At 38.3% G+C, this 13,368-nt stretch overlaps 1 protein-coding gene across 6 annotated transcripts in view; it reads left to right on the top strand.

The window, feature by feature from the left end:
* The window catches only part of UBR5 (ubiquitin protein ligase E3 component n-recognin 5), a 137,248-nt gene that overhangs the window by 79,131 nt on the left and 44,749 nt on the right, over positions 1–13,368 (top strand). For all 6 annotated transcript variants that reach the window (XR_004680523.1, XR_004680524.1, XM_035011666.1 and 3 more), the window contains exons 15-23: positions 25–134; positions 971–1,083; positions 2,443–2,586; positions 2,683–2,794; positions 3,036–3,190; positions 3,440–3,637; positions 7,821–8,031; positions 9,006–9,132; positions 13,121–13,272. Coding sequence is in view for 4 of the 6 variants with exons in the window: in XM_035011666.1 (XP_034867557.1) it covers positions 25–134; positions 971–1,083; positions 2,443–2,586; positions 2,683–2,794; positions 3,036–3,190; positions 3,440–3,637; positions 7,821–8,031; positions 9,006–9,132; positions 13,121–13,272 (1,322 nt within the window). In the remaining 2 variants the exon portion in view is untranslated. The remainder of the gene's footprint in view (positions 1–24; positions 135–970; positions 1,084–2,442; positions 2,587–2,682; positions 2,795–3,035; positions 3,191–3,439; positions 3,638–7,820; positions 8,032–9,005; positions 9,133–13,120; positions 13,273–13,368) is intronic.

The following is a 13,368-nucleotide window of genomic DNA, read 5'->3' as shown; positions in this document are numbered from 1 at the left end:
GGAGAATCTTATTTCTGATCTCAGGCCTGAAAGTAAGCAGGAACCAGTGAAAACGGAAATGGGTCCCCCGCCCTCTCCAGCCTCCACATGCAGTGATGCGTCCTCAATTGCCAGCAGTGCGTCAATGCCGTATAGTAAGTTTTATGTGTAGTGTGTGTACATTGGTCAAAATCAGGCCCCAGGCAGACAGCTGTGTTCAGTCTGGGTATGATTTGAGGCAGCTCATATACCGTTTTCAAGATCTGTTCATATAAATTGTATTTCTACCAGTTTCATTTGTGTGTGTGTGCAGCTTTATTTAAGTGAAAAAAAAAATGGTATTTACAGTGTTGCTATTTCTTTTGTTTTTGAGCGTTAATACTGTTTTATAATTTGTAAAATGCTTCACAGTAATAGTGGGAAATAACTGCCACTAATTAGAATATCCGCCCACCTTTTTTGACTGTTTTTATTGTAAACTGGTTATGGCTCGGTCACAGTTTTTGCTCAGAATTTGTAGAATTTAGGAACCTAGACTCACTATTGCACCTTGGATTTAAAGAGTTTTTTTAAAGGTCCTCAAGGTAAATTTATTTTGTAATATATTTGCTTTGCACCTGAGGAAACCGAAAGTTAGACTTTCAATAGTTATAGTTTTAAGAATAGCCTAACAGATCTTTTATTTTAAACCTTGATCAGATAACTCTAATTTTAAGGGTTCAAAATAAGTTTTTTATTTCTTCTTTGTGGTGTTTGCAGTAGTGTTAATATCAGTAGGCATTAACAGATATGGTTATTTTTCACTATGAAGTCATTTGAAGTGGAAGTTGGTCATAAAACATCATAAAGCAGTAGTTCACAGAATTGTTATTTAGATACCTCAGTTATGTATCCCTTTACAGATGATTTTTTTGTTCATATATTTAGATGAAATCTATAAAGTCTCTTTTACATTTTCTTTTTGGTACTTACCATTTTGTTGTTGTCTAAGAACGACGACGGTCCACCCCTGCCCCGAAAGAGGAGGAAAAGGTGAACGAAGAGCAGTGGTCTCTTCGGGAAGTCGTTTTTGTGGAAGATGTTAAGAATGTTCCTGTTGGCAAGGTTTGTTTGAGATGTCTAAGAATTATTTGCTACAAGAATTAGAACAGTATTGGTTATCTAAGACTTTATGGTTGGTGAGTGAGTGTTCAGCCCTTTCCTCAGAGCTGCTCCGTTTATCACTTTCAGTGAGCCGTTAGCCTGTTGCAGATGTCTCCTCCATCATCTCTGTCCCTGAAGATGAATAGGTGACTAGGGGGCCTCTTCAGCATTTATGGTGGTATATTGCTTTCTTTAAAGAAAGGTGTTATTTTGGAATAATTTTAGGTTTGCTGAAAAGTTGCAAAGAGATTATATATGTATTTTTTGAGATTATATTACTCCATTCTTTGGAACTATTAGACAGTTCTGAAGGAGGGATCATCTTCCATAACATACTTAAAAATCTTTATTGTCTTCAAGTCCCCTTCTAGTTTTCTTTTCCCTTCTTTCTGGAGAGGGTCTCGCTTTCTTAGAAAACAAGTGGGTAGAGTCCATCAGCTGGAATGCCATTAATTTCACCTTTCCCTCCACACATACTGCAAAACAAAATGGATCTCTAGCTGCAGAGTATCTGCAAAGTAAAGGTTTTTCTGACTGCTCATTTGTTTCTGAAATGGATGGTCTTTCATTTGTACTTAAGGGGAAGAGTAGGCATGCCATCCCCTGTAGTTTACAAAGGCCTTTTCCACACGCTCGTCCATTTGGTTCTCAAAGTAGAACTGTAGGTTCTGGGCACGTGTTTCCTCTGAGAAGATCACACTGGCTGAAAATCAGAAACAGCAAGTAGCAGAGGTAGGACTCAAGTATTCTGGTCTCAAGTCCTTTGCTTGTCTTTCTGTATATTGCTGAGTGTCTACCTATGTTGTCCCAAACGGTAGCCACTAACTATATATGTGACTAGTTAAATTTATTAAAATTAAATAACATAAAAAAGCTCTTTAGTCACATTAGCCCCACTTCAGGTGCTCAGTAGCCACTTACGGCTCTAATATCCACCATATTAGGCAGTGCCAATTTAGAACATTACCATCATCACGGAAGTTCTTTCACACAGCAGGGCTCTGAACTAATAAAGAGGAAGGATGGGAGAATTTCATATTTTCAGCCGATTGCTAAACATCTACTGACTGTAAGCACTAGCTATGTGGGTCAGTTCTCTAGTGAGCCTCAAATATAGACGTCGACAGCAAAGCTTTGGTGAGTCTGTTTAGGTTAATTTTTTCCCCCAAGTTCAGGTTAATTTTATAACTTGGTGATCATTAAAGAAATAAAAGAAATTAAATGCCTTCAATGTTAATAAATGAATTCAGTGGATATAATTTGCATATTAATTTCATATAAGTTGGTGTTAATATCCAGCATATTTGCCTATACTTCTAGGTGCTAAAAGTGGATGGTGCCTATGTTGCTGTAAAATTTCCAGGAACGTCCAGTAATACAAACTGTCAGAGCAGCTCTGGTTCAGATGCTGACCCTTCTTCTCTCCTGCAGGATTGTAGGTTACTTAGAATTGATGAACTGCAGGTAGGTGTAGAGGGATCACTCAGCAGGTAAATGTTGGGACTGACTACTTGAGTGTATTACGGAGTTTGAGAGCAAGTTTCCTTTTGTGTCATGTAGGTCGTCAAAACCGGTGGAACACCAAAAGTTCCTGACTGTTTCCAAAGGACTCCTAAAAAGCTCTGTATACCTGAAAAAACAGAAATATTAGCAGTGAATGTGGATTCCAAAGGTAAAGATTTTGTAACTTTCTCAACTGGCATACTTTATATCCTATTAATACATGTGTAGTAAATGGATATAGGATAAAGTGGTTTGAGGTGTTCGGCAGTTTTTGTCCCTTGTATGTAATGTTATAGAGTAAAATGAATCTACATTTCAAATGTGACCAGAGATGTTAAAATTTGGTAGGCACTAATTAGAGATTACTAAAGAGGTATAACATTTTTTCTTAACATTTATATTTTCTGAAGGTGTGCATGCTGTTTTGAAGACTGGAAATTGGGTACGGTACTGTATCTTTGATCTTGCTACAGGAAAAGCGGAACAGGAGAATAATTTCCCTACAAGCAGCATTGCTTTCCTTGGTCAGAATGAGAGGAACGTAGCCATTTTCACTGCTGGACAGGTACAGAGCTTATTTTTGCTTTTAAAATTTGGTAGGACAACATTGACATTTTTGTAAAGCCTAGGGCTGGGCTCTAATTTGCTTGTTACTAAACTATTGAAGAATTTAGAATATCAAGCACAATTAATACTGCATTTCTTATTTGGTCAATATAAACTAACCTGATTTGAAAATAAATATACCTCTTGTAAAAGTCAAAGATGCATTTTTGATTGGGAGCCAAATTTTATTATTTTCCCTCTTTTGTAGGAGTCTCCTATTATTCTTCGAGATGGAAATGGTACTATCTACCCAATGGCCAAAGATTGCATGGGAGGAATAAGGGATCCTGATTGGCTTGATCTTCCACCTATTAGTAGTCTTGGAATGGGTGTACATTCTTTAATAAATCTTCCTGCCAATTCAACAATCAAAAAGAAGGCTGCTATTATCATCATGGCTGTAGAGGTAACTTGACTTTGGAAACTATGTGGCATTTTAATCACAGGATAGTGCTAGAATCTAGGGAAAACAATCTTGAATAGATTATTTGTTAACCCTCTTGAATAGATTGTTAACCCTCTGTATAGGTGGTAGTAGTCTATGAGGACAAGAGAGATGAGTGAACCAAAGATGACAGTGTAAGTGTTTAAGTCATGCACAGTGTTGTAGGAGCATGGGGGCGGGGCATATAAATCAAACTGTGACTGGAGAGAAGACTTCTCTGAGGAGGTGATGCCTGAATACAGCTTTGAATTGTCAGACGGGAAGACTGAAGGTGGGAGGTGTTATCTCTAGCACTAAGAACAGCCTTTATGAATCTCAGTACGCTGGGAGATCGTGTACATTCTGTTGATATAACCAGAAGATAGGGCGCATATGGGTCAGTGAGTAACAAGTGCAAAGTCTGGAGAAAGGCACTAGGGTGCCTTGTGTGTTAACCTAAGGGGTGTGAGCTTTCCCCTGACAGCTAGGAGGAGAAGGATTTTAAACTGGCTGTAGAGACCAGATAAAAAGGCTCATGAAGTTATCCAGGTTAGAAACGAAATAAGCTTGAACTCTTGGAAATGAGGAAGAGGGGATGGATTCAAAGAGATCTTCAGGAAGTAGAAGCTCTAAAGTTTGGTGCTGGTCATCAGCAGTAAATGGCAGGAAGGAATTACAAAGCTCCTGATTTTGGTGTGGTTGGTGGGGAGAGGAAAAAATAGTAGGAGGAACAAAAGGGATGACGGAAGAGGCTGAGTTTAGTTTTGAACATGTTATAGATGAGGTGTTTGTTAGATGAAAAGGCAGTACCCCCAGAACTTATTGGAGCAGAGTTTGACCTGATTTGACTTGAATTTTCCAAGGATCACTGTTGACCTGCTGAGAATACTAGGGGGCAGTTTGGAAGTTGGGAGGCCTGTGAGGGGGGCTATTCAAATGGTCCAGGTGGGAGGGGATGGTGGCTTGGCCCAGGAGGTGGAGTTATGAGGGAGAAGGGATTTGATTCTAGGTATACTAGATACGACTGATGGTAGAGCCAATAGGATTTGCTTATGGCTCAATATAGGTGTCAAATAGAGGAAGCAAGAGGGCCAAAGGTTTTGGAGGAATGAAGTTGGCTATAGAGATGGAGCCTAGGGATGGAGCAGGTTTGGGACGGGGGGGAGGGGCAGACAGCAGGAGTTTGGTTTTAGACATGTAGAGTTTAAGGTGCCTATCAGATATCCAAGAGGAGGTGGTAAATGGAAAGTTAGATCTGTTAAGTCTGAAGACCCAGAGCAAGATGGAGAATTAGACTTAGAAGCTGACAGTACATCTGTGATACTAGAGGAATTACACTGAATGAGACTATCAAGGTCATGGAGAAGAAAAGAGGCCTAAGGATTGAGCCATGAGATTAGTATCAGCATTTAAATGTCCAGGGAGATTAAAAGGAACCTGCATAAGAGACTGAGAAGGAGCAGCATCCACAGGGGTTGGAGGAAAACTAGAATGAGTGTTGTCTTGGGAGCCAGGTGACGAGTATGTGTCAAGCAGGATGCAGTGATCAACCACGTCCAGTGATGCTGGAGGCCAGACAAGGCAAGTACTGAACGTGACTGGGGATTTGGCTCCATCTGGGTCATTCTTGACAGCAGGGATGAAAGCCTGATTAGAGTGGGCCAAGGAGAAAATAGACAACTCTTGTGAGGAGATTTTCTATAAAGAATGGAAATAGAACTTGGTATGGGGGCTTACTTACCCTCCATTAGGTTGGAAGTGAAAGCAAACTTGTTAGAATTGCATCTAAAATAGTCTGAATCCAGGTACTCCTGAGAGCTACCTGTAAGCTTGTTTAGAGACATGGTATTCATATTCTTGGTTTAGTTTTGATTGTAACCTGTTAGACTAGAGGTTCCAAACTGGTAGGGGTATGGTTAAGGAGGTGGCTGTGGCCTGAACTTGACCCCTAGAAATAACCTTCATGTCATTTTAAAATTCTTGATTGGTTGCCAACATTAAAAAATCACCGGATTTTTCTTTAAAATCCAGATTTTCAGTTCTTAAAAAATGGGAAGATCTGGAAACATTAGGCCATCAAAAAGCCATTAACGTGCCCCCTTTAGAGGCTGTATGTGGTTTCTCCAACTTATTGCAGATCCCCATACTTAATTGCTCTGAATGTTGCCCTTTATTTATGATACAGTTTGTGTTATCTCTTTACCCCCAGCCTCCTCCATTCATTTGTATTACTTCGGATACTTACGTAGATATTTGATTCTGTGACCCCTGCACTCTGTCAGCATCTCAAGGGTAAAGAGAAAATGTGTCATCATCCCACGGGTAGGGATAAAGTGTGCCATCATTTATCTTTGTACCTCAGTGAGCTGGGCTTGGTGCACAGTAGACCTGCGAGAAAGGTTTCACTGAATTCACTCTGCCTTTTGCTATAAATAAGTAACGAATACGACATATAGTGATGCCTAGTAAACTCTTGCTTTTAACACAGTAAGTGTCGTATTGATAACTGTCAGAGTGAGAGCCCGTGTAGAGCGGGTTGGACAGATGAGAGTTCCTTGTAGCTGCTTCCAACCAGCTGACTGGCTGATGGCTTGAAAACCTTCTATGTTACAGAGTATGCAGCAGGGTATCTTGACTTGAACTGGAGCTTACAGTGTAAGGGCTCACCTCAGTGTCTTAGTGCCACAGTCAAAATGGCCTGTCGCACATGCGGCAGGTACTGAAAATGGTTTTTTGTTTTTTGTTTTTTTTAAAGATTTTATTTATTTATTTGAAGAGAGAGACACAGTGAGAGAGGGAACACAAGCAAGGGTAGTGGCAGAGGGAGAAGGAGGCTTCCTGCTGAGCAGGGAGCCCGATGCGGGGCTCGATCCCAGGACCCTGGGATCATGACCTGAGCCGAAGGCAGACGCTTAACGACTGAGCCACCCAGGCGCCCCTGAAAATGGTTTTTTAACTGTATTTTTTTGTCCTTCCTTCCCCGCCAACCCTCACTTTTACCTTTCCTCCTCTCCATAAGATTGGGGGAAGGGATAGGTTATTTAAGTAGTTTGGGGGAGAGGTGGTAAGTTGTTCCAATACATCTTTCTTCTTCCCTTTGTATTCCACACACTCTTTTCCCAGTTCTTAATTCTAGTTAAAATGAACAAATTTACTTGTTTTCCAAAACCAATGCATTATATTTGGTCCATAAAAATCCCTTAACTACAGTTTTACATTCTGAAAGAAGTACATTTGAACTCCTTGATTTATTCATGCTGTGTATTTGTTCAAGTTGCTATAGATTAGACTGGCTTATAAACAACAGAAATTTCTTAGAGTTCTGGAGGCTGGAAGTCCAAGATCAAGGTGTGGGCAGATTTGGCATCTAGTGAGGGCCCAATGCTGTTTCATAGAGAGCCATGTATTCTCATGTGGTGGGAGGGGAGAAGTCTTGTCTCTTTTCTCAAAGGTCCCACCTCCAAATATCATTACACTGGAGATTAGCTTTCAACATATGAATTTGGGGGGCCATAGATATTCAGTCTGTTGCATGCTGTTTCTCAGGTAGTTAATGAAATGTTCTGTAAATTATTAATAATATCATGTCTTTGACAGTGAAGTACATTAGTTGTCACCTCTGAGGGATTACATCTGTCATGATTTCTGGGGGAGTTGAAGGTTTTGGTTTTCATGTACCACATGTGATATAACTTTTCATGACCATAAGAGGGTATGAGTAAGCCTATATGAAATATATAGAATGTATACCCTTTGCTTAACTGATTAACAATACTAATAGGATTCTAATTCAGTAGTTACATAAGATCTAATATAAACCAGGAGTTGGCCGACTGAACTGCAGGCCAGATCCAGTCAGTGTCATTCATTTGTGTATTGTATATGGTGGCTTTCCTGCCACAGCCAGAGTTGAGTTAGTTGCAAAAGCTGAAAATACTTACTGGTCCTTTACAGAAAATGTATCCACCCTTTTCTATTCCTGTCAGTTGTATACTGTGCTTAAAGGGTACCCTTAATTTTAACTCCTTTGATAGGCTACCTTGTCTCTACTTACTTTCAGAACTGATTATATTATTGTGTGAAATTATAAAATGAGGAATTTTTGACATGTGTAATATGCTATTCAAATTCATTGAAGTTTTTTCCCTACTTTGTCTGAGCACAGAAACAAACCTTAATGCAGCACATTCTACGCTGTGACTATGAGGCCTGTCGACAATATCTTATGAATCTTGAGCAAGCGGTTGTTTTAGAGCAGAATCTACAGATGCTACAGACATTCATCAGCCACAGATGTGATGGAAACCGAAATATTTTGCATGCTTGTGTATCAGTTTGTTTTCCAACCAGCAATAAGGAAACTAAAGAAGAAGAGGGTGAGAATAAGAACTATAACAAGGTCTTTAAAAGGAATTTTAGGCAGTTTTGAAAATATAGCAACTTTTAAAGGAAAGAAAAGGAAATCACTATGAAGAATTTGTGTACTTTTTCTTTGTTTTGTAAAACCTAGGAGTTTCAACATTCTTAGAAGGTAAAGATGTCTGTCCTCTTGTTAGGATGAGTATATAACATAAGCAGATACCTTTTTATCGGTGTGTTGTTGTCTTGAGTTATGTTATCTGATACATATAAACCATATGTCTAATACTTAATGAGATTTACTGATTTTATAATAGCCGATGACTTTTATTACCATGAGAATTATTTAGCTAGTTAGGGCAAGTTATACTGAAGCAACTTTTATCCCAATTTTCAGAATGTAGAGGGAAAAACAACCTAGTGAGTTATGAGATGTTTTTGGAAAAATACGCTTTTTTGCCCTGAAGGTTTTAATTGGTTAAATGGGGAAATCTGCAAGCCTAAAGTGCAGTTGTGTGGTTCATAATGTTTTTCCTAATTCTAAATTCCGCCGATGATACTCTGGTAGCTACATTTTTGAGTAGTGGTTTTGCAGGGTTTTCTTTCTTTTTTTCTTCTTCTTTTCTTCTTTTTTTTTTTTTTTGGTTTGCAAGTTTCTAACCTTTATTTCCTTGTCGTTAAAGGAGGATGAGTAGTATATAAGCGAAGACTGAGGTACTGAATTGTGGGTCTTTTTCTTTCTTGGTAGTGAAAGCTAGATTTCAGTCTACTTATGAATAATCTTATTTTTTAAACTTTAGGGGTTGAAAAGTAAGGCAGAATAAGGAAATAATTCACATATTAAAGGTCATAGTTAAATCTGTCTTAAGTGTCTGTTGCTCCAAGGAGGAAAAAATTAAGCTATTCATTCTCTCTAGTATGTAAATTAAAGTACTAAAATACATAGCAGTTAGCATTTAAATTGATCCTAATTTCTTCTCTTATGTTTCAGAAGCAGAGCGCTCTGAAAGAAATACATTTGCAGAAAGGCTTTCTGCTGTTGAGGCCATAGCAAATGCAATATCAGTTGTTTCAAGTAATGGCCCAGGTAATCGGGCTGGATCATCAAGTAGTCGAAGGTAATGTGATTTTTACCAGGAAAGTTTAATTGGCGGAAACAGAATCCAAGTACAGAAAAATGTATCTCTTACCTGTCATATGCATGAATTGGTGGGTCCTTTTGCTTTGTTTTTGTTCCTTCCAATATCACCCTGGGCAAAAGATCTGATAATATCTAATTAGATTTTAAGTGTAGAACAGGAGGATCTAGGATGCTTCAAAAATTTGAGATAATTTAGACAAGTAGTTCAGCCTTGGTTCTTTGAATGTGTTTTAAGTTTATCATTCTTGTTTCCTAGGAAGTTATTTTCTTTAGTTGGAGAACAAGTAATAACAATAATCAAAAGAACTTCAATCTTTTATTTTCAGATTACTTATTTAGGTCAATTTCTCAGATGTATTAATGATCTGGGAAGAAATGAAAGGCTGGTGTGTATTATAAATGTTGCTATTTTAAATTTTCAGGCTCTCTGGGTTGTGGGATGGACAAACCTTAATAACACATAAAAAATTACTAGGTGTTTGAATAGATGAAGAATATAAAGAATTCAGGATATAGTTGTTTTGTTTTTTGTTTTTTGTTTTTTTTTCCTGAAGGAAAAAGCACGTTTATATTAGACACGAGAGCCAGAGTTCTTGGACACTTGACAGAACATTGACGGAAGCACTGCTCACTGTGCTAATGTGATAGCTTGTAAAGTCTACTTAAAATGAAGACTTCTCTTTGCCTATTTTCTGTTCCATATCCAGCTTTCCCTTTAAAAATGATTCTCCTAAAATTGATAGCTTCCCAGGTTCAAAAATGTCCTGAAGGGAGATTTATCACAAACTATTTATGGGTGACCAAATTATAATTTAAAACAGTACAAAGACCTTATGTAGACTATACAAAATGGAAATTATCACCAGCTATTTGTTTAGGACTACACTAGGCAGACAAAGTGTTTGGTCTAAAATGGAATACAACTTAAATTCTTCATGAAGAAATTAGTTTCTGAATTATTTCAGGTATTTCATTTCCTCAGGGAAAATACAGGTGCAGATCAAGTTGGACTCTGATATGGTTGGTCCAATGCCAGTGCTGCCATCTTTTTTTCATGTAAGGATTATTTTGAAGGCAAAGACTAAAAGGAGCTTCAAGAGTGGGTGATGTGTTGCTCACAGAAATAATTTGCAGAGTAAGCTCCTTTGAGGCATTTGCCGAAGATTTCACTGCAGTGCTCTTAACCAGTTCAAACTCAGGGCTGCCGGTTGAACAGATGAAAGCACAGGAGTCTTATTATCCACGCCGGGCAGTAGGAAGTCCACAGACTCTGCTTCATTGAAGTGAAACCCTCCTCTAGCCTACAATGGATTTTCTAGGCGATGCCCCTTGATGAGTATGCAGGCTGGGATTCATGAGCTGTAAGCTCAAAACTGATGCAATTTCAATATTGAATGGAGTACTGTTAAATGTCTTCAGATGATGATTTGACTCAGAAGTTTTATTATGTGACTCATAGTTCCTGAGTACAAAGGGCAGATTTAGTGGAAAGCTTGATTGATGCATCTGATTGCAGGTGTATGTACTCTAGAGATTGTTAATCTGGAAGACACATGACCTTCGCTTTTTTGTCACAGTGGTATGTTTGAACATGACTGGATTCTAAGGCTTCTGTAGCATGGATATAACGTGCTTACAAAGAGGAAATTACATCATCCTTGAATTCTTCCATATTGTCAGAAAATACGATGACTCCAGGCAAGCCTATACGAAGAAATGTCAAAACTCTGAATCTTAGCAGCCAAGGTGGTATCTCCTCAGTATTGTCCTCAGCCACTGAGGATACAGGTGAATCTTCATGAATTGTGTACAACATCTTGAAGAATAATTTTCTTTTTTTTGTTTTTTGTTTTTTGTTTTTAAAGAATCTATATGAGGAGCTGGGCATTGTACTTAAAAATGTTCCCGAGACCTAATGAAGAAAAGTGGTTAAGGACAATTTTTTAAAATGACAAAGGAATGACCCCCTCATTTAATATTGAATTGACTACATCACAGCAACAGAGTTGGGAGTTTGCAAGTTCAAGATGAGACTATGGTCTCAGTTTATCTTCATTTTATTGTTAGTCTACTCTAAGCTAGAGGTTGGAGAATAGCCCACATATGTTTTCTTTGGCCTGTGCACTGTGAAAATTTTTTTTCTTTAAAATTGGAATGCCTTTAGATAAGCATGTACGCCTCTAGTTTGCCATTACTCCCTACTCCTTAGACCCGACTGCCCTTCCCTCAGTTGATCCTGCCTTCTGGGCCCAGTAGGCATTGAGTTTGTGACCCTGATGTAAACACTCTTTAATAGGCCCCGAACATGCATTTATTTTCAGGTTATTTGCAGTGCCTCCCACTAAACTGCTGATTCTCTCTCTCTCTCTCTCTCTCTGTTTTGAGTAAGATACACTAGGATACCAAGTGTCTGTGTTGAGCTTAATTAAGATTATTTAGGAACATCACAGTGTGAACAGTCACCCTGGTGTGTGCTGTTACCTGGTAAGGAGCCTGCCTTGCTCTCTGGGTGAGGTCTTCGGACAGAGAAGTGACCTCGACTGAAAGAATCCCTGTGCCCTGCTCCCCTCCATATTCTGAAAACTCTTAAACTCAGATTTCTAAATTGGGAGAGGGGAGACATCGATACCATAAAAAAACATTAACTGTAGGTAATTTTTGATAGTATTATAATAACTAATATATTGAGACATTAAAATTTACTTTGCAGAATCTTCCAAAGAACGTTTCTGTTCCTAGAGGTACATCATCATACATAAGCTTTATAAAATAGATGTGTTCCTGAAAGTAGCCTCTCAAAGAAATTTTTGTAAAAGCTTTTAAAAGAATTCCTTATAAATGGAAAGTGTATCGATATGGAAAACCACATACCCTCGGATTACACAACAGTTATAATTAGAAGATTCAAACATTAATAAAAATCTTTATAAATTACTTATTTGTAGATATATAATGCTCACCTGGTAAGGTGGTAGGTCTTTCACATCAGAGAAATGTCATGTCTTTGGGACTAAATCTGCATGGGAGAATGAAGTCCCTTATGTGGTACCTGGCCCTTTGATAATTGGATTTTTAGTCTTTATTCATATAGAGACTCTAAAACTGTGGCTGGTGGAAGGGATTTGCCTTATGTGCTCTCTCTTAATTGCCGTTAGCTTGTAACGTTAATTTTGTAGGCTTTGTGAGCTTTTGTTCAGAGGTACAGGTTTTATACAGGTAGTTAGCAGTTCCCCTAACAAGGCCTGTGTTTGTGATTGTTGCCTTTTCTTTTTAGTGATGTGCACACCTGTGCAGTATTTTTTTTTTTTCTTGTATAGCAGGAGAAAAAAACCATCACGCCCAGACATTAATCTAACAACACATTTTATAAGCTCCAGTTTCATTAATTTCCTTGGGATGCAAGTTGTACTGTTAAAAAAAAAAAACTTTTTTTTTTTTTTGGGTATAAAAAATAAATCTAAATTGGTCTTTGTTTTAAAACTACTCATTGTGTGGACATTAGTTCAATTGCTTTTGAGATCACAGCAAAGGGATTTTATTTAATGAGTTAACAATATCGGTTTTGTGCTAATCAGTATGTTTGCTGATGTCTATTATTAAACTTAATTCTTACTGATTATAAACAGGGGACAGAAATTTTTTTTGTCTTAACATTCAGCTTGTTCATTTACCTTAACTGTATGAAAGATTATTTTCTAATCTTTACTGCAAGTTTTGTTCCCTATGCTTAAGTTTGTGTGGGAGCTTAATATAGTGGTTTTAGTGCTGAACTGGGTGCCCCCAGTCTCATTTCTATCCCTCACTGACTTTACTCTGTGATTCCAGAATTGGCATTTGTACTTCACTTCCCTTGCCTGGAGTATTTGCTTATAGAACAAACTTTGATCTCTGATGAGAAGTTCTGTGCACCTTTTCATCACATTTAGCCATGGTAGTGAGCTCCAATTTTGTCCATGTTCTTCTAGTTTGAGATTACGGGAAATGATGAGACGTTCGTTGAGAGCGGCTGGTTTGGGTAGACATGAAGCTGGAGCTTCATCCAGTGACCACCAGGATCCAGTTTCACCCCCCATAGCCCCCCCTAGTTGGGTTCCTGACCCTCCTGCGATGGATCCTGGTAAGATCTGTTATTTTGTTTAGTGTTTAACAAAAAAAAAACAAGGTCCTAGAAGAAAGGAAATTGAACATTTTAATGGGTTATTTAGAAATCTGA

This window comes from Mirounga leonina, unplaced genomic scaffold (genome assembly GCF_011800145.1).
Source record: "Mirounga leonina isolate KUSES-001 unplaced genomic scaffold, KU_Mleo_1.0 Mir_165, whole genome shotgun sequence".
Classification (NCBI taxonomy): domain Eukaryota; kingdom Metazoa; phylum Chordata; class Mammalia; order Carnivora; family Phocidae; genus Mirounga; species Mirounga leonina.
The sequence above is the reverse complement of the archived record's forward strand: the minus strand, read 5'-3'. Positions and strand labels throughout refer to the sequence as shown.